The sequence below is a fragment of the Scyliorhinus torazame genome, chromosome 16 (assembly GCF_047496885.1).
Source record: "Scyliorhinus torazame isolate Kashiwa2021f chromosome 16, sScyTor2.1, whole genome shotgun sequence".
Lineage (NCBI taxonomy): Eukaryota > Metazoa > Chordata > Chondrichthyes > Carcharhiniformes > Scyliorhinidae > Scyliorhinus > Scyliorhinus torazame.
Window position 1 is genome coordinate 149,445,810 of NC_092722.1, and position 24,380 is coordinate 149,470,189.

Here is a 24,380-nt window from a genome sequence, read left to right on the forward strand (position 1 = left end):
TCCCTTGCAGTCACACCACTCTGTCCCTGACCACTGTCCGAATTAACAGTACTTATTCTACCGGGTGTGACTGCCTCCTGAAACAAAGCGTCCAGGTAATGTTCCCCCTCCCTGATGTGCCGCAGTGTGCGCAGCTCGGTCTCCAGCTCATCAATTCTGAGCCGAAGTTCCTCGAGCAGCCAACACTTGCTGTAGATGTGGTCACTGACGGTCTCAATGGGATCCACCAATTCCATCATCATACAGCAACAGCACATCACCTGTCCAGCCATATTCAACTAGTTAATTAATTTAAATATATATATTTTTAAAAAATGTTTTTGTAGAACCTCAAGGATAAACCCGAACACCAACAAAAACACAGCCCTCTCTCGCCACTAACCCGAACTCAGTCACTCGCCTAAACTCAGATGCACTCTGTTCCAATCAGCACTCAGTCACTCACCTAAACTCAGATGCACTCTGTTCCAATCAGCACTCCGTGTCTAAAGGCACTCCTGCCACACCTTTTGTGCACTCACCTCTCCCAGCACTGTCCCGGCTCTCTCCTCCCGCGCTTTTAAAATCTCCCGGCTCTCTCCTCCCGCGCATTTTAAATCTCCCGCCTCTCTCCTCCGGCGCTGTTTTCGCTGTCCCGGCTCTCTCCTCCAGCGCTTTTAAAATCTCCCGGCTCTCTCCTCCGGCGCTGTTTTCGCAGTCCCGGCTCTCTCCTCCCGCGCTTTTTAAAGCTCCCGGCTCTCTTCTCCGGCGCTGTTTTCGCTGTCCCGGCTCTCTCCTCCCGCGCTTTTTAAATCTCCCGGCTCTCTCCTCCGGCGCTGTTTTCGCTGTGATCATCTGAACCAAGATCAGTTCTCACGATTGTACAGATCACATCCTTTATTAATGGAGACAATCTACCTCTTTTTCCCTTCCCTCCTGTCCTGTCAAAATGTCAAATACCCTTGAATATTCAGTGGACACACTGCAACCACTTCTCTGTAATGGCTATTATATCATGCTTATTTATTTCTATTTTTGCTACCAATTCACCCGTCTTGCTATGAATGCTGTGAGCAGTCCCTTAGCAGGACCTCTTTCCTAGTTCTACCTATGGTATTGGTGCTCGCATGGACGACAACAACTGGGTCCTTCCCTCCCACTGCCATTTCCTCTCCAGCCCTGAGGAGCTCTCGATAAACTGGCACCAGGTGAGCATCACAGCTTTCAGGACTTATGTTCACAGCTGCAGAGAACCGTATCTATCCCTCAAGCTGTATTGTTCCCTACTACAACTACATTTGTTTTAATCACCATTTAAATGGATTCCTTCACCATGGCATCCTGGTCAGCCTATTCATTGTCTCTTCAGTTCCTGCTCTTGTCCACACAAGCTACAAGAATGTCAAACCTGCTGGATAAGTGCAAGGACTGAGGATCCTCCAGTGCTACCTTCTGGTCCCTAGTTGCAATGACACCCTCTTGTCCCTGACTGCAGAGCAGATTTGCAAATCTAGCATAAGGGGTGTGACTGCCTCCTGGAACAAAGCAGCCAGGTAACTTTCCACCTCCTTCACGAATCCAGAGTCTGAAGCTCAGACTCCAGCTCATCAATTCTGAGCCAAACCTCCTCTCATGCCAATAAAGAGTTTAGTTTGAGCACAGCATCAGGAAGACAAAAGTCATGCTCCAAGATTTTACCACATCCCTATCTATCAGCATTGGCAATGTGATGCTGGTAGTTGTTGAATGCTTCACATATCCATGCTCCATAGTCACCAGCAGCCTGACATTTGATGAAAGACTCACGGACACATGGCAAAAGCTGTGATTAAAGTGGTAAGACCTGGACAACATATGCTAGGCAGAAGAAAATGCTGTCTACCGTCACTGTCTCAAATGTATCCACAACACCTCTTGGCAGGACAAGTTCAGCACCTCAAGAGTTCCTAGAGCATTTCAATTTTGTAAGCATACTCTCATTGCTAACCAAATGAAATCTACCCTGATGAGCCAAGTTCATTGGAAGGATGTTCGCCATATCCCCAAAAATATTTTGTACGGTGAACTGGCCACTGGATAATTACTTCCTGGCCCATACCTCTACTATGAGCACACCAGCGAGATGGTGGACATTGACACTCACAACTGGGAGACGGTTGCTGATGGCCAAGACCTCTGGAGGTTGACTCAAAGGGCATAGGGAGGCGAGCAAAATGTACTTATTCTCAGTCCAATATCTTCCTTTGCAGGAAATGCAGGAGACACTGCCACACCAGGCAACAAATAATGCAGAGCTGACCAATAATTGTGCACCACTGATTTAGGAGACAGAAGGCTATCTATTTATAGATGTTAATTAATAATATAGAATATTTATTTTATAACAAATACATGGGTGGCACGGTAGCACAGTGGTTAGCACACTTGTTTCACTGCGCCAGGGTCCCAGGTACGATTCCCGCTTGGGTCACTGTCTGTGCGGAGTCTGCACGTTCTCCCTTTGTCTGCGTGGGTTTCCTCCGGATGCTCCAGTTTCCTCCCACAAGTCCTGAAAGACGTGTTTGTTTGGTGAATTGGATATTCTGAATTCTCCCTAAGTGTACCTGAACAGGCACCAGAATGTGGCAACTAGGGGATTTTCACAGTAACTTCATTGCAGTGTAAGCCTATTTGTGACAATAAAGATGATTCTTAAGATTATTATTATCCATTGAAACCAATCCCTTGTGCTTGATGACCGTCACTGGTTTCTGGTCCACCGATGTCTCAATTTTAAAAATGGTAGTGCCTATTCCTATCTTCCTAACATCAATCAATCCTACAACCTCTTGAGATTTTCACTCTTCCAACTCTGGACTTGCGTATCTGCCCATGTCCCCAACACTGTCAGTCTTGTCTTCAGACCGCTAGGCCCGAAGCTCTGGAATTTCCTTCCTGTTTCACTGCCTCTTGAAATCTTTAAGATCCTCCTTAGACCAAGCATTTAATCACCCTTTCTAAAATCTCCTTATTTGGCTTAATGACAATATTTGCGTTATAATGCTCCTGTGAAGCACCTTGCAATGTTTTCCGACATTAAAAGTGGTACATAAATATAACTTGTTGCCTGTTTTATTGCATTTGCTTGTTTCTGCAGAAGATCCATTTGCGGGTAAGGGACCAGACCAGGTTGCAAAAGGAGTGGGTGAGTCAAGTTTTTCACTCGGGTTTCGATGGTAGGGCCCTGGGAGGCGGAAGTTTTAATCAATAAACGGGTTACATTTTCAGCTGTTGGAATTGTGTTAGATCCTAATGGTAGGCATGTGATTGTTAGTGGGTCCTTGGCGTACAGCTTCGTGTTCCTGGTTAACAACTATGCGCAGAATTGGGATGTAGTGAACTCGCCAATATTGAGGGCATTTAAAAGTTTATTGGATAAACATATGGATGATAATGGCATAGTGTAGGTTAGATGGCTTTTGTTTCGGTGCAACATCGTGGGCCGAAGGGCCTGTACTGCGCTGTATTGTTCTATGTTCTATGTTCTATGATATGGATTTTGTTAATAAGTTGCAGACCTCCATTCCTGACTTGGACTTGCATCAACTAATCCTGGGGGGACCTAAATTGTGTTCTGGACCTGAGGATGAATTGATTCAGGCCCATATCATTGGTTCCTTCTGGGATGGCAAGGGTATTTTTGGTTTTAATGGAGCAAATGGGGGAGGGGGGGCAGGTCTCTGCCGTTTTTTACCCGGGGGATAAAGATTTTTCTTTTTTTTCCCCATGTCTACCAGGTCTACCGCGGATTGACTGTTTGAAAAAAGAATTTAGAGTACCTAATTCATTTTTTTTGTGATGTCTTCCCTTCCCTGGGTGAAGAAGGCAGAATATTTGGCGATTGTAATTTCAGATCATGATCCACATTTTGTGGATTTGGCCCGAGAGTCAGGTCCCTCCCAATGACCACCACTGAGGTTGGATACGGCGCTGTTGGCAGATAAAGGTTTTCGCAAGCATATATCCTCTGCTATTGGGGAGTATATAAAATTCAATAAAAGAGAGTCTATCTCGCCTTCTGTGGGAGGGCCTGAAGGTGGTCATTGGGGGAGGGGGTGGGGGGGGGGGGGGGGGAAGAAGAAATGCGAGGATGAACCAGCAGAGGTTGGTGGACTCCATCCTAAGGTGGACCACCGGTACTCACTTGCCACTATCCCGGAGTTACTTGCGAGAAGGAAAAATCGACAGGCGCAGTTTGATTTATTACCAACAGTCAGGACGGTGTAGCCATCTGGGATGGCCACTTCCAACTAGGTACAGAGAAACTCGCAAAGCCTGGCGGGTAAAATGGACAAACCAAGACTCAGGCAGGCTCGGAGCCTGAAATGCATATTCGTAACCAAGAAATCCAGACGGTATCGAAACTCTGTCCAATTAGCATTTTAATGGGGCCGATTAGCATTTGATGGCCCACCTTCCCCAAAACAAAGGACTGGTACTCAAGCAACCGGGACAGTCCCAGACATTTCGGCGCCACCCTCTGTTCAAGGGAAACGCAAACAATGGGGTCAGTGGCCGCTTGGGACACGCCCAGCCATCCAGATCCCCGCCCACATATTGGTTAAGGAATCGAATGGAGAGATCAGGGATTACCCAATTAGTAAGGCCCAAATCGAAGGGCCGCCCAAAAGAGCGCAAACCCCCCCCCCCGAGTATAAGAAGAAGAGTTTGCCATATATTCGCTCTCTCTTGGCTCTGGTACCCCGGTCATGGCCATCGCCAATTGCAGCAACACCAGAGGTGAGTCCAAGTTCAACGCCCGCGACCAGACGGATGAGCCCAGCTGAGCAGCAGTTACTCCTTCGAACCCGAGAGATCCAGAATTGAACAGCGGCCACTGTTTTCTGACCTAGCCGGGTGCCCAAAGTAAAGTACAGGTTGTCTTAGTTGATAGGTGTAGTTAACTAGTCGTGTTTATGTTGCATGACTAATTGTATGTAAATAAAGTACCTTTGACCTTGAACTAACTAACTGGTATTTGGCTCTTTAATCGATAGCCGGTTGAAACTTGTGGTGGTATCATTTGATACCTGGCGACTCTAAGCATTCGGACATAGATAACATAGAAAGAAAGGCAAATTCACTGATTGCCATAATTGGAACAGAGCCACAGAACAGACAAAGTAGAAAAGAAAAAGGCAACAACTGTAAGACAGTTGTGGCACTCAAGGGGGCATTTTATGAAATCAGGGAGAAGGCCAGTCACCTTTTAGCTCCGCAGTTGAGGCGTCAAGCTGCTTCCTGGGAAATTGTGCAAATAAAGGACTTGGGCAGTAGTTTGGTCTCCACCGCATCTAAAGTCAATGTAGTTTTCAAAATCTTTTATAGGGATCTCTATTGATTGGAGCCCCTGGGGGAGGCTTCATCATTGACCACATTTCTGATGGGTTGTCCTTTCCTGTGACTGGAGGCAATTCAGACAGTACTTTAAATTGAGCTCTTGTCGGCGAGCTTGGACTCAACATTCAGGACACTGGAGGGAAGGGTCTGGAGAGAGCTGGGGATTTGTTTGTGGAGGGAAGATTTATCAGTTTTGAGGAGCTTAGGAAAAATGTCAACTCCCTGCGACCAATTTGTCAAGATTCTTCCAGATCTGTTATTATTTTCCTTTTTTTCCCCCCGACACCACTGTCCTCCCTATTGAAGAGGATTTTATCTTTAGCTGGATCTGCAGGGGGAGGGTATCTCGGGTATTTATGGTCAGATCAATGGAATTGGCTCCGGTAGATGAGGTGAAGTTAAAATGGGAGGGTGAACTGTGTCGCACTCTGGATGAAGAGGTGTGGAGTGAGGCTCTTTGTCGGGTCAACTTCACGTCCTCCTGTACTCAGCTTAATGTGATCCAGTTCAAGGTGCTGCACAGGTCTCATCTGACCAAGGCGAGGATGAGTAATTTTTTTTCGTAGGTACATGACAGATGTGAGCGGTGTTCTCAGGGAGCGAAGGTTCTGGTCATGTCCCAAATTGTTAAGCTTTTGGGTCTCCTTCTTGAGTACCATGTCGGCAATTCTGAATGTCGAGCTGGAGTCATGTCTGCTGATGGCCACTTTCGGGGTCTCGGACTTGTCGACGTTGCAGACAGGGGCGAAGGCGGATATCTTCACCTGCGCCTTGTTGATCATCCGGAGGCCAGTTCTCCTTGGGTGGAGCTCTCCTACTCCACCCAGTGCCTCGACTTGGTTGAGTAACATCACAGATCTTTTCATTTGGAGAAGGTTAAGTACTCCGTTAGGGGGTCAGTAGAAGGGTAGACCTGAGATGGCAGCCATTCGTTTTCTTTTTCAAGGAGTTAGTCACCGTCAGTTGTTAAGGGTTTTTTGTTTTAGTTTATAGGGGGGGGGGATTGCATGCATTGATTGTTGATTGTATTCTTTATTATATGGTTGTATTGTTTTGTTCCATTGAAAAAACTTTTAATAAAAATATTTTTTCAAAAGTTAGTGCTATCCAAGCAGCAATTATTCAGGAATCTGAGAGCAAAACTGGAGTCAATAGAGTGGTGGGGAGAAGGGTCTCTCCACTGGGTGGAGTCATACCTGGCACAATGGAAGATGGTTGCACATAAATCACCTCAGTCCTAGGACATCACTGTAGGACTTCCTCAGGCTAGTGTCCTAGCCCCAATCAGCTTCAGGTGTTTTATCAATCATCTTCCCCATCATAAAGTCAGATGCGTGAATGTTGCTAATGATTGCACAATATTCAGCTCCATTTACAACTCCTCAGATACTAAAGCAGCAACGACCTGGGCAACATTCAGGCTAAGATGATAAGTGGCAAATAAAATTTGTGTCACACAAGTACCAGGCAATGACCATCACCAACCAGAGAGACTCTAACCACCTCCCCATGACATTCACTGGTATTGCCATTGCTGAATCTCCCACTATCAACATCGTGGGGGATTACTATTGACCAGAAACTGAACTGGACCAATCAAATAAATACCGTGGCTACAAGAGCAGGTCAGAGGCTACAAATTCAGCGGTGAGAACTCACGTCTTGACTCCCCAAAGCCTGCACACCATCTACAAAGCTCAAGTCAGGAGTGTGATGGAATAATCTTTAGCCCTCCAAGCCTGCGCTGACCATGGTACCTGACTAAAACAAACTGCTTGTTTGGCACCCCATCCACTTCTCAAACATTCACTACCGCTATCACTGATGCACAGTGACAGCAGTGAGTACCGTCTACAAAATGCACTGCAACATATAACCAAGGATCATTCAACAGCTCTTCCAAAGCTATGACTCCTAAGGGCACCAGGTGCATAGGAACACCACACCTGCAAGTTCTCCTCAAAGTTGCTCCCCATCCTGACTTGGAACTGTATTGCTGTTCCTTCAGTGTTGCTGAATCAGAGTCCTGGAACTCCTTTTCTAGTGGCACTGTGGGTGTACCTACATCACATGGACAGCAGTGGTTCAAGAAGCAGGCTCACCTTCACCTTCTGAATAGCAATTAAGGAAGGACATTAAACATTAGCCTAGCCAGTGTTGTCCACATCGTGAGAATGAATTTAAAAAAAGGCCTGTATTGGGTGTGACAATATTGTATTTACTGCTAACAATGTGATCTGCTCTACTGGGTCACTGCTTTGCCAAAATCATGCATTCAGTCTGCAAGCATGACCCACGCTTTCAATGGCCAGGAAGTCCGTCAGTGGCCGCTAATGCTCCCGCGCATGCGCCGCCCAGAGATGTCATATCCGCGCCAGCTGGTGGGGCACCAAAGGCCTTTTCCGCCAGCTGGCGGGGCGGAAATTAGTCTGGCGCGGGCCTAGCCCCTTAAGGTTGGGGCTCGGCCCCCCAAGATGCGGAGCATTCCGCACCTTTGGGGCGGCGCGATGCCCGACTGATTTGCGCCGTTTTGGGCGTCAGTCGGCGTCATCGCGCCGATACCGGAGAATTTCACCCCTTATCTTTAATATACAAGAATTCTAGTTATTAAATTCTGTGACAACTTACCAGGTTCTTGAAAATTATTCTTTGCTCGGTCTTGTACAAAGTTTTCAAAAATATTATCCAAGAAATTGCCAGCACTATTCATCAGATAATGAGTTTTAAATGATCTAACAGTGTGTTTTATTTCAGTGAAAACAAATTCGGAATGGAAGATTGAAAGAGTAAATGCATTGTTGAAGTCTGTGGCTCTCAAAGGTGTCTAAATTCAGATACAAAAATCAGAGCTGAGATAAATACTGCTGACCTCCCCTTCAGTAAATACAAATGCATACATGCACCTACTTTTGTATGCACTTTGTGTACCTATAGTTCTTTTTAATAACTTTTAAAAAGGAATTAAATGTCTCAACACTCTGTTGGTCTAGCCTGCCTCATGTATTGTGTATCCATAAAAGCACTGAGCATCTCAATAAACAGTAGACAAAGAGTATTACTGACAAATGGAAATAACAACAAAGTTAATATTTAAGTTTAATATATGTTGACGCTAACAAAAACACATTCATATAAATCTGTCACGGTAGTATTGATGATGCAGCAGCATCACAGAGTCAATGTGCCTATTACATCAACACAGCAAGTTTGACAGGGGCAGGGAAGGAGAAAAATCCATATTAGGGAATGCATACATTTTCAATATGGTTTGATTCCTGTCTAACCTTTTCATAGATAGTTATACCGCAAGATCATTATAAATTATGATTGCTGCAACATTCACCTGTGTCATAATTATCTTGAGGTTTATAGTACAATGCTGGAGTCAGTTATTCATAATACAATACATTTCCATCCCACCAATTCTCTTTCCACTACCTGGGAATATTTCTGATTTTGAACAAAAGAAACAGCTAGCACCCCTGTGAAATGTGTACCAGTATATTAAACAAATGAATTAAAGTTTTTCTGCTGAAAATGTTGCTAAAAGGTTCTCCACACCAATCTCAAAAATAAAAAGTGAACTAACTCTTACCCGAATAAATGAAGGAAAGCCTTGACCATAATATCCAACAGCAAAATAATCTGGTTTTGCTCGTATCACTCTGACAATATTCTCGTAGAATTGGGCTTGTTTTTGCTGCAAAGGTGGTTCACAAATCAGTTTGAATGATTAACAGCACACACAAGAAAAATGATTTGCGAAGTATGTTGTATGATTTGCCATTTAATGTCTTACCAGCAATCGACTGAGCTGTTCATAATCAAACAGCTCATTTTCATATTGTTCTGCAAGTTCTTTGCCTAACGAAATCGCCTCCTCCCACATCTAATAGAGAGAAAACAGCACACACAAAGCAGAAGTGCTTAATGTTTTGTAATTACTCAATATTGTATACTAATCTCTATGCACTTAGTTGTTATGTCAAGATTAGTAAATTCCACTTCAATAATTTTTTTTGCGAACAAAGATTCAGATTGCACGTGCCTTAAGAGATGTACAGTCATTATAACTTTAAATGACAAAAAGCCTTATTAATTTCTGGAATTATTGTATACGTGGATGAACTTGGTTGCCTTTCACCCAGAATTAAATATCCTGGATTTATATTATGCCCTTGATTTGCAGAGCATGAATGCACTGCACACTTTACTATCAGAAGATTAGACATAAATTTTACTAAAACAAAATGACTCAGGGCAGGGTGGGATCGAAAGGTTGGAGATTATATCATGGGGTACTAGCAAATTAGGAGTGTGGATTTGAAGATCAGGGCCACAGGGTAAGATCAGGAGTTGGACATCTTGAGGTGGAGTGGTTGGGTGTGGTGTAAATCAGGGGGTCCTTTAATGTGAAGTTGAGAGGAGCACTCTTGCTCCTTATGGCACCACAATCAGGTAGGTTAGTTAACTCTGTTTCAAGCTTCCATTAGGCTGGTTTTCCTGAGTTCAGCCTGCAAATGAGCTGGCTTCCTCAAGAAAATTAAATGTCGGAAGCAGGCCCTTTGCTTGCATATCGAAAAGTCTAATGCCTGTTTCAACAATAGATAATGGACACCTCTCGTTTGCCCTCACCCAATATGGCAGGTCGTGTATTTCAGAGTGGAAATGTGCTCACACTTCTTGCCTGCTATTTTGGACCTATGTGGGCTGTGTAGCCCCTGGAAAAGAGGTTCTTCTAGTCCTGTGAATGCCAAGAGGATATGGGTTTTTAAATTTTCATCAAAGATTTTAAAGGAATATATATATATTCAATGCCATGTTGTTTACACAAGGGGCCTCACACCTCACACCAGGGCCTGGTTTAGCACAGTGGGCTAAACAGCTGGCTTGTAATGCAGAACAAGGCCAGCAGCGCGGGTTCAATTCCCGTACAGGCCTCCCCGAACAGGTGCCGGAATGTGGCGACTAGGGGCTTTTCACAGTAACTTCATTGAAGCCTACTTGTGACAATAAGTGATTATTATTATCATTAAAAGGACTGACAAATTATTATGTACAGAAGAAATATAAGTGTGAACAATTTAACTTTTTTGATTAAACTTGCTGGCCAACTTCTTCCTTAGCTTCTGCATGACTATTAGGTTTCTGTACACATAGGCTATGCCATCATGATACATGGCATATTTAAACAAATAGGATAATTACCAAGTTCAGCAAAATAGTGACGGTTTTGCTATTGATTGTTTTTGACAACTCATTCTTGCTGGAGGGTCATGAAGAGGGGCATGCTGCTTCATGGAACTAATTTTTCAAAATCAAACTATAAACCGATGAAAAAGACCAATGAAAAATCGTGTTTTTATTACAGAATGCAAAAATTCCACGTCTTCTACCAGCCCAAAATAAATATTCCCCGTTTCAAACAATAAGATTGAGTACTACCGCATGCTATGGCGAGGAATTCATGATCCAATTTCCATTCACAATGTGGAGCAGAATTCTAACCTGGGAAATGCAGTTAGCAGATGTTGGAACTGACGATAAAGTCTGAATCTATTGAAAGAGTCACCAAGAACTGGAGAGCAGAGCAAGAATAATGCCAATCTGAACAATGGGCCACATTTTGCGACTGAGGCGGATAGCTTGAATTGGGAAACTCTCCGACTCGGCAGTCCTGTCTGTTTAATGAGCCCCCTTCGAACCAATTTTCCCTACACGGAGCTGTGCCAGGATACAGTCAGGTCCACTGACCTCGGAATCAGATCCTAGAAGGTCTGCCTAGGTTCTCCAGGACTTTATGCAAGTGTTTTATAAGCTGTTAAGGCTGTCAGCCTCCTCCCTCATATCTCTTAACTTTCAAGACTCCTTACATCCTCATGTCACCTCCATGAAAACCCATGTCTCTCAGATAAATCCCATGGTCCCTCATGAACCATGCCACCACCATGCCAACTCATTTTTCTCCGCACACCCCATGACCCCTCAAACCACCTCCATAGCTACCCAGTATCCATCATGGGTAGACTTCAGGATCACCATGGAAGTGAAAAAAAAAATTCCTAACAATTTAAAACAGGTCTCACTCATTCACAGTTGATCGCGAACAAAACTACATTCATAAAATCCATTCAAAACACTTAAATTGCTTCAAGTGGTTAATCTCTTAAAAAACAAATTTCCATTCAGGCCTCACATCAAGTAACGCTAACCCTTTAATAGCCTCTTCAAACTATCAATTAAACATTGAACTCAGAACCCATTGCTGAGATAATTGTAGCTTTTGAAACAGAAAAAACATTCATGGTGACATAATGATAGGCCTCGGGAAATGTCAATCAAGAACCTCATTGAAACTGCACGACCAGATGGTATTTCTTTTCTAACCAGATGGCCTGTCACTCAAAGCAGTCCAACAGAGGGATTTTTAAAAAACTCTCATTGACAGCTACAGCCAGTTTTCTTTTACATATTTAAAGAGAGGGAATTTTAAAAAACTTCCGATCATAACACTTAGACAGACCTTATCCGCCCTTCAAGATCTCTTACATCTACACCATTAACTCATGACTCCCACAGGTTAAGACCATTGGAACAGCCCGAATGCGCTCTATTTGAATTCTGCACTGAATTCAAATTGCCCTGTTGAGTTTGGGTTCCCTGTTTGTGTGATTAATGCCCACCCCCTTACGCCTGCCAGCAAGAATGGATGTGTCAGAAAAGGGGGTGGGGTTTTCACATCTGGGTCCCACCTGGCATTTTTAAAAGATCCGTGGAGTCTTTTCAACTCCATGAAAAACCAGACCAATGTGAGGCATGAAAGTAGAGTACGAGCATGAATTGGCTAGAGGAAGAAATGTTACAGGTTGAACTGTGGGAGGTACAAGTATCAGGTAGCCTTCATAGAAGCAGCAAAGAAAAGTGTCAGCATGGGATGAAAAGAGACTCATATCAGACTAACTGGGAACGTTGGGGCAGTTGGAAGGAGGGAGAGAAAAGGTAAGTGTATTAAATAAACCAATTTAATAATCTATCATAATCTTTTTATTCATGTCACAAGTAGTCTCACATTAACACTGCAATGAAGTTACTGTGAAAATCCCCTAGATGCCACACTGCTCGCCTGTTCGGGTACACTGAGGGAGAATTCAGAATGTCCAATTCACCAAACAAGCAAGTCTTTCGGGACTTGTGGGAGGAAATCAGAGCGCCCGATCGGAAACCCATGCAGACACAGGGAAACACAGATTCCGTACAGACAGTGACCCAAGCTGGGAATCGAACCCGGGTACCTGGCATTGTGAAGCAACAGTGCTAACCCTCCACAATAACCTAAACGTTCTCCACAAAAAGGATAATCTGCAATTTTTGCGACAATGATCAGTTTTCCAATAATCCTGCTGATAAGGAATTTCTTAAAACAGTACAGTAGTTCAGGAGTTAATCTACGATTTAAAATATGTAAAGTCAATAGTTTAGGCAATATACAATTAACAAGCATGCCATTATCTTCCCATGCAACATAAAAATTAAAACAAAAAAATGATTATGTAGTAAAGTGCATATAAAAATAGAAAATGTGACCTTTTGAGATATTAAATTGTTAATGTTATTATACAATCAATGAAAAATTGGTGTGATTATGATTATGTCAGTGTTGGCAGTTGAACAAATGAGACAGTTAAGAAACTAGTCTGATCCAGTTCAAAATCGCGTGGGAAGAATGCAAGTATTTAATTAGCATAATTTAGCTCCGTGTAACTAGAGCATTTTAAATGCTCCAAAAACAAGAAGCTTTTAAATTCAATCCCGTATCTACTGAATGCAGATTTAAGTAAAAATATCAATTTGAAAATAATACAATTAGCAGGTATCATTAATTATCTAAGTATTTGCACTTTGGTACTTGTAATAAATCTGTGCAACAAAATGTAAAGTTGTTTTAGTTACAAAGGCTCTTAACATGTTGTCTTATAAAGCATAATTTTCTTGACACATGCCCGTTTCCTGAACACGAAAGTCAGGGTAAGGGGCTGGTTTCGCTCACTGGGCTAAATTGCTGGCTTTTAAAGCAGACCAAGGCAGGCCAGCAGCACGGTTCAATTCCCGTACCAGCCTCCCCGAACAAGCGCCGGAATGTGGCGACTAGGGGCTTTTCACAGTAACTTCATTGAAGCCTACTCGTGACAATAAGCGATTTTCATTTCATTTTTTCAAGAGTGGAAATCAGGGTGATTGGGTCACCATCTCTATAAATTACTTTGGGAATTCAGGGGGCTGGGTGGGTGGGCAGAGCTTTGCTTGTACCTGGAGAAAATGAAGTCTAATTGGGGCAAATGAGTTGGATGGGGAACTATCCAGCCTCTTACCAGTCTTCCAGCATCCAAGTCAACCTAGCACAGATGCATGCAAGTTCACAGTACACATAGGGGGCGAAATTCTCCGTTATCGGCGCAAAGTCCGCCGATCGGCGCAAAAAACGGCGCATATCCAACCTGCGTCACGCCGCAAAAATAGTTGCGAAGTCTCCGGCCCGAAATGGGCTAGCAGCGACGTGACGGGATCCGCGCTTGCTCACGTGGTTCACGCTGCGCAGCGTCATACACGCCGCACGGCGTGACGGCTCATAAGGACGCGCTGCTCCCCCCCACCCGACCGGATGGCCGGCCGCCGCTCAGCCCCGAGGTTCCAGTCACTGGATGTGGAGGCGCTCCTGGACGCAGTGGAGCAGAGGAGGGAGGCCCTGTATCCTAGGCACGGCCGCAGAGTTGCCCCACGCCACAGCCAGCGTCTGTGGAGGGAGGTGGCAGAGGCCGTCACCGCTGTGGCCCTGACACCACGGACAGGCACCCAGTGCCACAAGAAGGTGAACGACCTCGTCAGAGCAGGCAGGGTGAGCATCCCCCTCCCCCCTGCCCGATATCCATATCCCCCATATCCTCCCTCCCCCATATCCCCCCTCCCCCATATCCCCCCTCCCCATATCCCCCCCTCCCCCATATCCCCCCTCCCCCATATCCCCCCCTCCCCCATATCCCCCCTCCCCATATCCCCAAGTGAATCCAGCCCTAACCTTAACCTCTGCAATACACGCGCAACCGATGGCGTGCATTCATATACCTGTCTAACACTGTTGCCTTTTACCCCTGCCACCGCCCCCCCCCCCCCAACCCCCGCCACAGGAGAAACGCGCACACAACACCAGGGAGCATGTAAGGACTGGAGGAGGCCCCGCTGATGAGAGGCCACTGACCGAACAAGAGGAAAGGGCCCTGGAACTGGCTGGCGGACCTGAGGACCGGGAGGTTGCTGATGCAGAGGTCGGGGGCGTACTAGCAAGTGAGCCACCGACAGCCCGTCCCCATATCCCACCTCCCCTATATACCCCTCCCCCATATCACCTGATCACTGCCTGCGTGTCTAACCATGCATGCTTCATTGTGTATCGCAGGAGCAAACGTCGAGGCACCCATCCCCGCAGATGCAGACAGCCCGCAGGATGCCCCTCGGAGGCCACGGGAGATGGAGAGACCCGGACCCTCCGGCATGCGACGCCCGCAGGATGCCCCTCGCACACCACGGGAGACGGAGAGACCCGGACCCTCCGGCATGCGACGCCCGCAGGATGCCCCTCGCACACCACGGGAGACGGAGAGACCCGGACCCTCCGGCATGCGACGCCCGCAGAATGTCCCTTGGAGACGGAGAGACCTGGAGCAACAGGGAGATGACGCAACCGTCACGTGCGGGTGCGGCGACGCAGGCGTGTGCCACCCAGCGACGTGCGGGTGCGACGACGCAGGCGTGTGCCACCCAGCGACGAGAGGGGCAGCCACAGGCCCCCGTCACAGCCGAGCCAGGACACCCCTACCCAGGACACCCCTACCCGGGACACCACTACCCGGGACAGCACTACCCAGGAAGACGGAATACCGGACAGTGACACAGAGTAGTTGGTTGGAGACGAACCCCCACCCCAAAGTGCCATGGACTCAGAGTGGGACGAAGAGCACGACACAATGCCACTGCTGTCACCAACACCCTCCACCATTGCAGAAACACTCACCTCGGTTGGGCACTTTAGTGATGAGGCGTCTGGTACACTCACTGGTGCGCACAACACAGCCGTCCCGGTACAGCAGGTGGAGGTAGGAGCAGCAGAGGGGCCGGGCGGTCGGAGGGCAGCCCAGCCCAAGCGAACATCTGCCGCACAGATGGATCCCGGGTTCCTGGAGTTACCACACCCACCCATTGATCCGATGCAACCACCGAACCGGAGACGAGCGAAGAGGGTGACGGCCGGCTTGCGGCGGCTGCAGTCGCAGGTGGAGGAGTCCAGCCGCGTCCAGGAGCTGGGAGTGGTGCCGGTCATACGTGCCACCCAGGCCGACACCGCACGGGTGGCGTCCGTGGTGGAGGCAATGGGTGCGATGGTGTCAGACATGGGGAACGGTTTGCGAGGCCTGGGGCTTTCCGTGCAGGCGGCGTCTGTGGCCCAGGACATGGCTGCCCTCTCACAGGAGGCCATGAGCCAGTGCCAGCGCCAGATGGCAGAGGCGCTCAACGCCATGGCCCAGTCTCAGCAGGCCATGGCCCAGTCTCAGCAGGCCATAGCCCAGTCTCTGCAGGCCATCGCTGAGGGCATCGGCGCCATTGGCCATGTGCGAGCCGGCGTCGCACAGTCACAGACAGGGTTTGCCAATCCCCTGGGCACCATGGCTGCAAACCTGCAGACCACTGTCGATACCAGCACGGGCCTCCAGGACTGGCAGCGCCAGATGTCGGGGGGGCGTCGGATGGCCAGTCCGTTCGCATCCCCCACCCATGTAGAGGCCTGGGGGCCATCGGGCACCCCGAGGGAGGAGGAGGTGCTGTGGTCCGTCCTGGGTCCCCCTGTAGGGGAGGTCCCGGAACACCGCAACACCTCGGACTCCCCCCCCTTCCATCCCAGGTGCATCGGGTGGGCAACGGGCAGGACAGGCTGGCAGCTCGCCATCCCAGTCGCCCGGGCCGCAGCCTGGCCCATTTAGGCCAGGACGCCCCAGGAAACTGCCGCCAAAGGGATCCCGTGTCAGAGGGCAGGAATCACAGGAGTCCACCTCCAGTTCTGCTGTACCGTCTGGGGAACCACGTAGACGTAGTCAAAGGGCCCGTAAGGCCAAACAATTAGACACTGAGTAAGTTGGCACGGGTGCAGGGCACAGATGAGATTTAGGGGCTAGGGCACGTGCATGAACTCCTTTGGTTATTAAAGTCAATGTTACCCCGTTCGCATCCCCCACCCATGTAGAGGCCTGGGGGCCATCGGGCACCCCGAGGGAGGAGGAGGTGCTGTGGTCCGTCCTGGGTCCCCCTGTAGGGGAGGTCCCGGAACACCGCGACACCTCGGACTCCCCCCCCCTTCCGTCCCAGGTGCATCGGGTGGGCAACGGGCAGGACAGGCTGGCAGCTCGCCATCCCAGTCGCCCGGGCCGCAGCCTGGCCCATTTAGGCCAGGACGCCCCAGGAAACGGCCGCCAAAGGGATCCCGTGTCAGAGGGCAGGAATCACAGGAGTCCACCTCCAGTTCTGCTGTACCGTCTGGGGAACCACGTAGACGTAGTCAAAGGGCCCGTAAGGCCAAACAATTAGACACTGAGTAAGTTGGCACGGGTGCAGGGCACAGATGAGATTTAGGGGCTAGGGCACGTGCATGAACTCCTTTGGTTATTAAAGTCAATGTTACACCTACAGAAGCTGCCTTTGTGCTCTGTCCAAAGCGTGCGGGGGTGTGATGTACGTTGAGCGCAAGTGTGTGTGTGTGAGGGGTGGTCTTACCTCAGCCCCAGGTGAGTCTGCCCCTTCCCCCTGGGCCGCCATCAACATCCCCCCGGGCAGAGGACGGGACCGTGCGCTGCAGTGTCACAGCCGCATGCAGGGATGGTCCGGGTGGATGGTGGTACTGTGGTCATGGGTCAGGCATAGTCCAACGATGTGGAGCCAGGAGCTCATCGCAGGGAGGGTTGTCATCATCCTCCATGGCCTGCAATAGACGCGTCCACCCGCAACTGAGAGAGCCCGGCCGTTGTGCCGCAGGTGGATCGGCAATGGGGGGGGAGGGGGGGGGGGGGTGCATGCGGGTGGGGGGGGTGGGGTTGGGGAGGGGGGTGAGGGTGCTGGGTGGGTGGATGGGTGGGGGGTGTGGGTGGTCGGCTGTTGCCATGGTGTGCGGTCTGTGGCCATACTACCCGATTCCCACGCCCATCTAGTCAGTGAAGCGGGCGGCTATCAGCCTGTCCCGTGCCTGCTGGGCCAGCCGGTAACGGTGGACAGCCATCCGCCTCTGTCTAGCCCGTCTGCCCTGACCATTGCCCCCATCCCCCTCATCTGGGGAGGACTGCGCCTCTTCCTGCTGCTCCTCCACTCCACCCTCCTCTGCCTGCGGCGCATCGCCCCTCTGCTGGGCTATGTTGTGCAGGACGCAGCACACCACAATGATGCGGCTGGTCCTGGTATGACTGCTGGGGCCGGTACACACGGGACGTCCTCCTCCCCCTCCTTGTCCTGTCGGTCAGGTGTCCCTCCAGCCTGGGCGGCTGCCACCTGCCCCTCTGCGGCAGCCTGCGCCGCCTCTCTGGCTCCTCCTCCTCCTCCTCATCCAGGGCAACATAGACATTAGCGGCTGCCGCCACGGCGGCCAACATCGCTGGATGATCGGAAAACATGACGGCCTGGTTGGGGGGACGACGACGACGACATGTCATCATTGCCCATACCCCCTCCTCCCCCCAGCCATGTGGCATGGACCGCATGGGTCCAACTGTTGGAGGCTGGCACCTGGCCAGGTGGACCAACTCACTTGCCCTCACACCCCGCCTCCCCGGCAAGGGCCCCCCATCCTCCTCCCCGGCACGGACCCCATCCCCCTCCCCGGCACGGACCCCATCCTCCTCCCCGGCACGGCCCCCCCATCCTCCTCCCCGGCACGGCCTCCCCCCCGCCATCCCCCTCCCCGGCACGGACCCCATCCTCCTCCCCGGCACGGCCCCCCCCATCCCCCTCCCCGTCACGGACCCCATCCTCCTCCCCGGCCCCCCCCCATCCCCCTCCCCAGCACGGACCCCCCCCCCATCCCCCTCCCCGGCACGGACCCCCATCCTCCTCCCCGGCACGGCCCCCCCCCCATCCCACTCCCTGGCACAGACCCTATCCTCCTCCCCGGCACGGACCCCCATCCCCCTCCCCGGCACTGACCCCCCTCCCGGCACTCACCCGGAGCCCAGCCCACTCTAACCACCACCCCCCCCGCCGCACACACACATAACCCTACACACACCTCTCCCCACACATTCAGACTGCGGCCACGCCATCGCCTGCCCAGCGGCCAACCCCCCAGGCCGTCACCCACCTCCACGCTGGTCGGCGTGAACCTGGAGCACAGGTTGACGCCGATTAAAAGGAGGTTTGATTTACGTCGACGTGACCCGTCATCACGTCGACGAGACTTCGGCCCATCCGGACGGGAGAATATCGGCAGGCTCAAAATCGGTGAGCATCCCCCTCCCCCCTGCCCGATATCCATATCCCCCATATCCTCCCTCCCCCATATCCCCCCTCCCCCATATCCCCCCTCCCCATATCCCCCCCTCCCCCATATCCCCCCTCCCCCATATCCCCCCCTCCCCCATATCCCCCCTCCCCCATATCCCCCCTCCCCATATCCCCAAGTGAATCCAGCCCTAACCTTAACCTCTGCAATACACGCGCAACCGATGGCGTGCATTCATATACCTGTCTAACACTGTTGCCTTTTACCCCTGCCACCGCCCCCCCCCCCCCCAACCCCCGCCACAGGAGAAACGCGCACACAACACCAGGGAGCATGTAAGGACTGGAGGAGGCCCCGCTGATGAGAGGCCACTGACCGAACAAGAGGAAAGGGCCCTGGAACTGGCTGGCGGACCTGAGGACCGGGAGGTTGCTGATGCAGAGGTCGGGGGCGTACTAGCAAGTGAGCCACCGACAGCCCGTCCCCATATCCCACCTCCCCTATATACCCCTCCCCCATATCACCTGATCACTGCCTGCGTGTCTAACCATGCATGCTTCATTGTGTATCGCAGGAGCAAACGTCGAGGCACCCATCCCCGCAGATGCAGACAGCCCGCAGGATGCCCCTCGGAGGCCACGGGAGATGGAGAGACCCGGACCCTCCGGCATGCGACGCCCGCAGGATGCCCCTCGCACACCACGGGAGACGGAGAGACCCGGACCCTCCGGCATGCGACGCCCGCAGGATGCCCCTCGCACACCACGGGAGACGGAGAGACCCGGACCCTCCGGCATGCGACGCCCGCAGAATGTCCCTTGGAGACGGAGAGACCTGGAGCAACAGGGAGATGACGCAACCGTCACGTGCGGGTGCGGCGACGCAGGCGTGTGCCACCCAGCGACGTGCGGGTGCGACGACGCAGGCGTGTGCCACCCAGCGACGAGAGGGGCAGCCACAGGCCCCCGTCACAGCCGAGCCAGGACACCCCTACCCAGGACACCCCTACCCGGGACACCACTACCCGGGACAGCACTACCCAGGAAGACGGAATACCGGACAGTGACACAGAGTAGTTGGTTGGAGACGAACCCCCACCCCAAAGTGCCATGGACTCAGAGTGGGACGAAGAGCACGACACAATGCCACTGCTGTCACCAACACCCTCCACCATTGCAGAAACACTCACCTCGGTTGGGCACTTTAGTGATGAGGCGTCTGGTACACTCACTGGTGCGCACAACACAGCCGTCCCGGTACAGCAGGTGGAGGTAGGAGCAGCAGAGGGGCCGGGCGGTCGGAGGGCAGCCCAGCCCAAGCGAACATCTGCCGCACAGATGGATCCCGGGTTCCTGGAGTTACCACACCCACCCATTGATCCGATGCAACCACCGAACCGGAGACGAGCGAAGAGGGTGACGGCCGGCTTGCGGCGGCTGCAGTCGCAGGTGGAGGAGTCCAGCCGCGTCCAGGAGCTGGGAGTGGTGCCGGTCATACGTGCCACCCAGGCCGACACCGCACGGGTGGCGTCCGTGGTGGAGGCAATGGGTGCGATGGTGTCAGACATGGGGAACGGTTTGCGAGGCCTGGGGCTTTCCGTGCAGGCGGCGTCTGTGGCCCAGGACATGGCTGCCCTCTCACAGGAGGCCATGAGCCAGTGCCAGCGCCAGATGGCAGAGGCGCTCAACGCCATGGCCCAGTCTCAGCAGGCCATGGCCCAGTCTCAGCAGGCCATAGCCCAGTCTCTGCAGGCCATCGCTGAGGGCATCGGCGCCATTGGCCATGTGCGAGCCGGCGTCGCACAGTCACAGACAGGGTTTGCCAATCCCCTGGGCACCATGGCTGCAAACCTGCAGACCACTGTCGATACCAGCACGGGCCTCCAGGACTGGCAGCGCCAGATGTCGGGGGGGCGTCGGATGGCCAGTCCGTTCGCATCCCCCACCCATGTAGAGGCCTGGGGGCCATCGGGCACCCCGAGGGAGGAGGAGGTGCTGTGGTCCGTCCTGGGTCCCCCTGTAGGGGAGGTCCCGGAACACCGCAACACCTCGGACTCCCCCCCCTTCCATCCCAGGTGCATCGGGTGGGCAACGGGCAGGACAGGCTGGCAGCTCGCCATCCCAGTCGCCCGGGCCGCAGCCTGGCCCATTTAGGCCAGGACGCCCCAGGAAACTGCCGCCAAAGGGATCCCGTGTCAGAGGGCAGGAATCACAGGAGTCCACCTCCAGTTCTGCTGTACCGTCTGGGGAACCACGTAGACGTAGTCAAAGGGCCCGTAAGGCCAAACAATTAGACACTGAGTAAGTTGGCACGGGTGCAGGGCACAGATGAGATTTAGGGGCTAGGGCACGTGCATGAACTCCTTTGGTTATTAAAGTCAATGTTACCCCGTTCGCATCCCCCACCCATGTAGAGGCCTGGGGGCCATCGGGCACCCCGAGGGAGGAGGAGGTGCTGTGGTCCGTCCTGGGTCCCCCTGTAGGGGAGGTCCCGGAACACCGCGACACCTCGGACTCCCCCCCCTTCCGTCCCAGGTGCATCGGGTGGGCAACGGGCAGGACAGGCTGGCAGCTCGCCATCCCAGTCGCCCGGGCCGCAGCCTGGCCCATTTAGGCCAGGACGCCCCAGGAAACGGCCACCAAAGGGATCCCGTGTCAGAGGGCAGGAATCACAGGAGTCCACCTCCAGTTCTGCTGTACCGTCTGGGGAACCACGTAGACGTAGTCAAAGGGCCCGTAAGGCCAAACAATTAGACACTGAGTAAGTTGGCACGGGTGCAGGGCACAGATGAGATTTAGGGGCTAGGGCACGTTCATGAACTCCTTTGGTTATTAAAGTCAATGTTACACCTACAGAAGCTGCCTTTGTGCTCTGTCCAAAGCGTGCGGGGGTGTGATGTACGTTGAGCGCAAGTGTGTGTGTGTGAGGGGTGGTCTTACCTCAGCCCCAGGTGAGTCTGCCCCTTCCCCCTGGGCCGCCATCAACATCCCCCCGGGCAGAGGACGGGACCGTGCGCTGCAGTGTCACAGCCGCATGCAGGGATGGTCCGGGTGGATGGTGGTACTGTGGTCATGGGTCAGGCATAGTCCAACGATGTGGAGCCAGGAGCTCATCGCAGGGAGGGTTGTCATCATCCTCCATGGCCTGCAATAGACGCGTCCACCCGCAACTGAGAGAGCCCGGCCGTTGTGCCGCAGGTGGATCGGCAATGGGGGGGGAGGGGGGGGGGGTGCATGCGGGTGGGGGGGGGTGGGGTTGGGGAGGGGGGTGAGGGTGCTGGGTGGGTGGATGGGTGGGGGGTGTGGGTGGTCGGCTGTTGCCATGGTGTGCGGTCTGTGGCCATACTACCCGATTCCCACGCCCATCTAGTCAGTGAAGCGGGCGGCTATCAGCCTGTCCCGTGCCTGCTGGGCCAGCCGGTAACGGTGGACAGCCATCCGCCTGTGTCTAGCCCGTCTGCCCTGACCATTGCCCCCATCCCCCTCATCTGGGGAGGACTGCGCCTCTTCCTGCTGCTCCTCCACTCCACCCTCCTCTGCCTGCGGCGCATCGCCCCTCTGCTGGGCTATGTTGTGCAGGACGCAGCACACCACAATGATGCGGCTGGTCCTGGTATGACTGCTGGGGCCGGTACACACGGGGCGCCCTCGGGTGCCTCCGTTGCCGTGGGGCCGCGATGTCCTCCTCCCCCTCCTTGTCCTGTCGGTCAGGTGTCCCTCCAGCCTGGGCGGCTGCCACCTGCCCCTCTGCGGCAGCCTGCGCCGCCTCTCTGGCTCCTCCTCCTCCTCCTCATCCAGGGCAACATAGACATTAGCGGCTGCCGCCACGGCGGCCAACATCGCTGGATGATCGGAAAACATGACGGCCTGGTTGGGGGGACGACGACGACGACATGTCATCATTGCCCATACCCCCTCCTCCCCCCAGCCATGTGGCATGGACCGCATGGGTCCAACTGTTGGAGGCTGGCACCTGGCCAGGTGGACCAACTCACTTGCCCTCACACCCCGCCTCCCCGGCAAGGGCCCCCCATCCTCCTCCCCGGCACGGACCCCATCCCCCTCCCCGGCACGGACCCCATCCTCCTCCCCGGCACGGCCCCCCCATCCTCCTCCCCGGCACGGCCTCCCCCCCGCCATCCCCCTCCCCGGCACGGACCCCATCCTCCTCCCCGGCACGGCCCCCCCCATCCCCCTCCCCGTCACGGACCCCATCCTCCTCCCCGGCCCCCCCCCATCCCCCTCCCCAGCACGGACCCCCCCCATCCCCCTCCCCGGCACGGACCCCCATCCTCCTCCCCGGCACGGCCCCCCCCCCATCCCACTCCCTGGCACAGACCCTATCCTCCTCCCCGGCACGGACCCCCATCCCCCTCCCCGGCACTGACCCCCCTCCCGGCACTCACCCGGAGCCCAGCCCACTCTAACCACCACCCCCCCCGCCGCACACACACATAACCCTACACACACCTCTCCCCACACATTCAGACTGCGGCCACGCCATCGCCTGCCCAGCGGCCAACCCCCCAGGCCGTCACCCACCTCCACGCTGGTCGGCGTGAACCTGGAGCACAGGTTGACGCCGATTAAAAGGAGGTTTGATTTACGTCGACGTGACCCGTCATCACGTCGACGAGACTTCGGCCCATCCGGACGGGAGAATATCGGCAGGCCCAAAATCGGCTGCCTTGCGCCCACCCGTGCCATTCTCCGACGTCTGCGGCGCCATTAGCGCCCCGCCAACTTTTCTCCCTTCGGAGACTTCGGCAACCAGCGGGGGCGGGATTCACGGCGGCCAACGGCCATTCTCCGACCCGCTGGGGGGTCAGAGAATGACGCCCAGGGTAAAGTTTAAAAACTGCAAGATAGGAATTATTTTCAGTATCTTCCGTCCCAGATGTTTTTTTAGTCTGGACTTCTAACGGTCAGTCTCCACTAACAGCCAGATGTTGATGACTTGGGAGGCTCACAATTCCATCTTGTCTGCCAATGTTACGACTTGTTACAGGGCAGGCCAATATTCAGAAAGGTGAGCTGGGCAGCAGGGTGTCCCTAGATCAGAAAAATTGTCTGGAACAGGAAACTTAGGTGCTCTCGGAAGTGGGCAGGATATGATTCTTGGCTACACAACCTTTCAGCTGTGCTTAATTTCGAAATTAATAGGCTTAACCTTGCTCTGAAGTAATATACTTCCATTTAAATGGTATGCAGCAAAAGGTTTTTAACAATCGCAGGGTGCTTTCTTCTAGATCTAGGAACGTTCATACTTTTTGATTATTACTGCTGAAGTTTTACCACATGAAGCCCCTCGCGTTTTACACTGGAAGCAATCTTTCAACACTTGGATGTACAAGTCAACATTGGAAACCTAGCCAATTTTGTCTGACATACAATGCTGCTGGTTTCAAAATATGAAAGTGGCTCAACAATTATTTAACTAGCATATTGAATATCTATTATTGTTAAGGCAGATGCAGCAAGTGCAACCTTGGGAC

The 24,380-nt window shown here is 52.4% G+C and overlaps 1 protein-coding gene across 1 annotated transcript in view; it reads right to left on the reverse strand.

Moving 5' to 3' along the window:
- dock1 (dedicator of cytokinesis 1) overlaps nucleotides 1–24,380 on the reverse strand; it is an 850,868-nt gene that overhangs the window by 150,886 nt on the left and 675,602 nt on the right. Inside the window, exons 36-37 of the mRNA XM_072479204.1 lie at nucleotides 9,158–9,247; nucleotides 8,954–9,058 (exon numbers count right to left, since the gene is read on the reverse strand). Coding sequence (XP_072335305.1) covers nucleotides 8,954–9,058; nucleotides 9,158–9,247 — 195 coding nt within the window. The remainder of the gene's footprint in view (nucleotides 1–8,953; nucleotides 9,059–9,157; nucleotides 9,248–24,380) is intronic.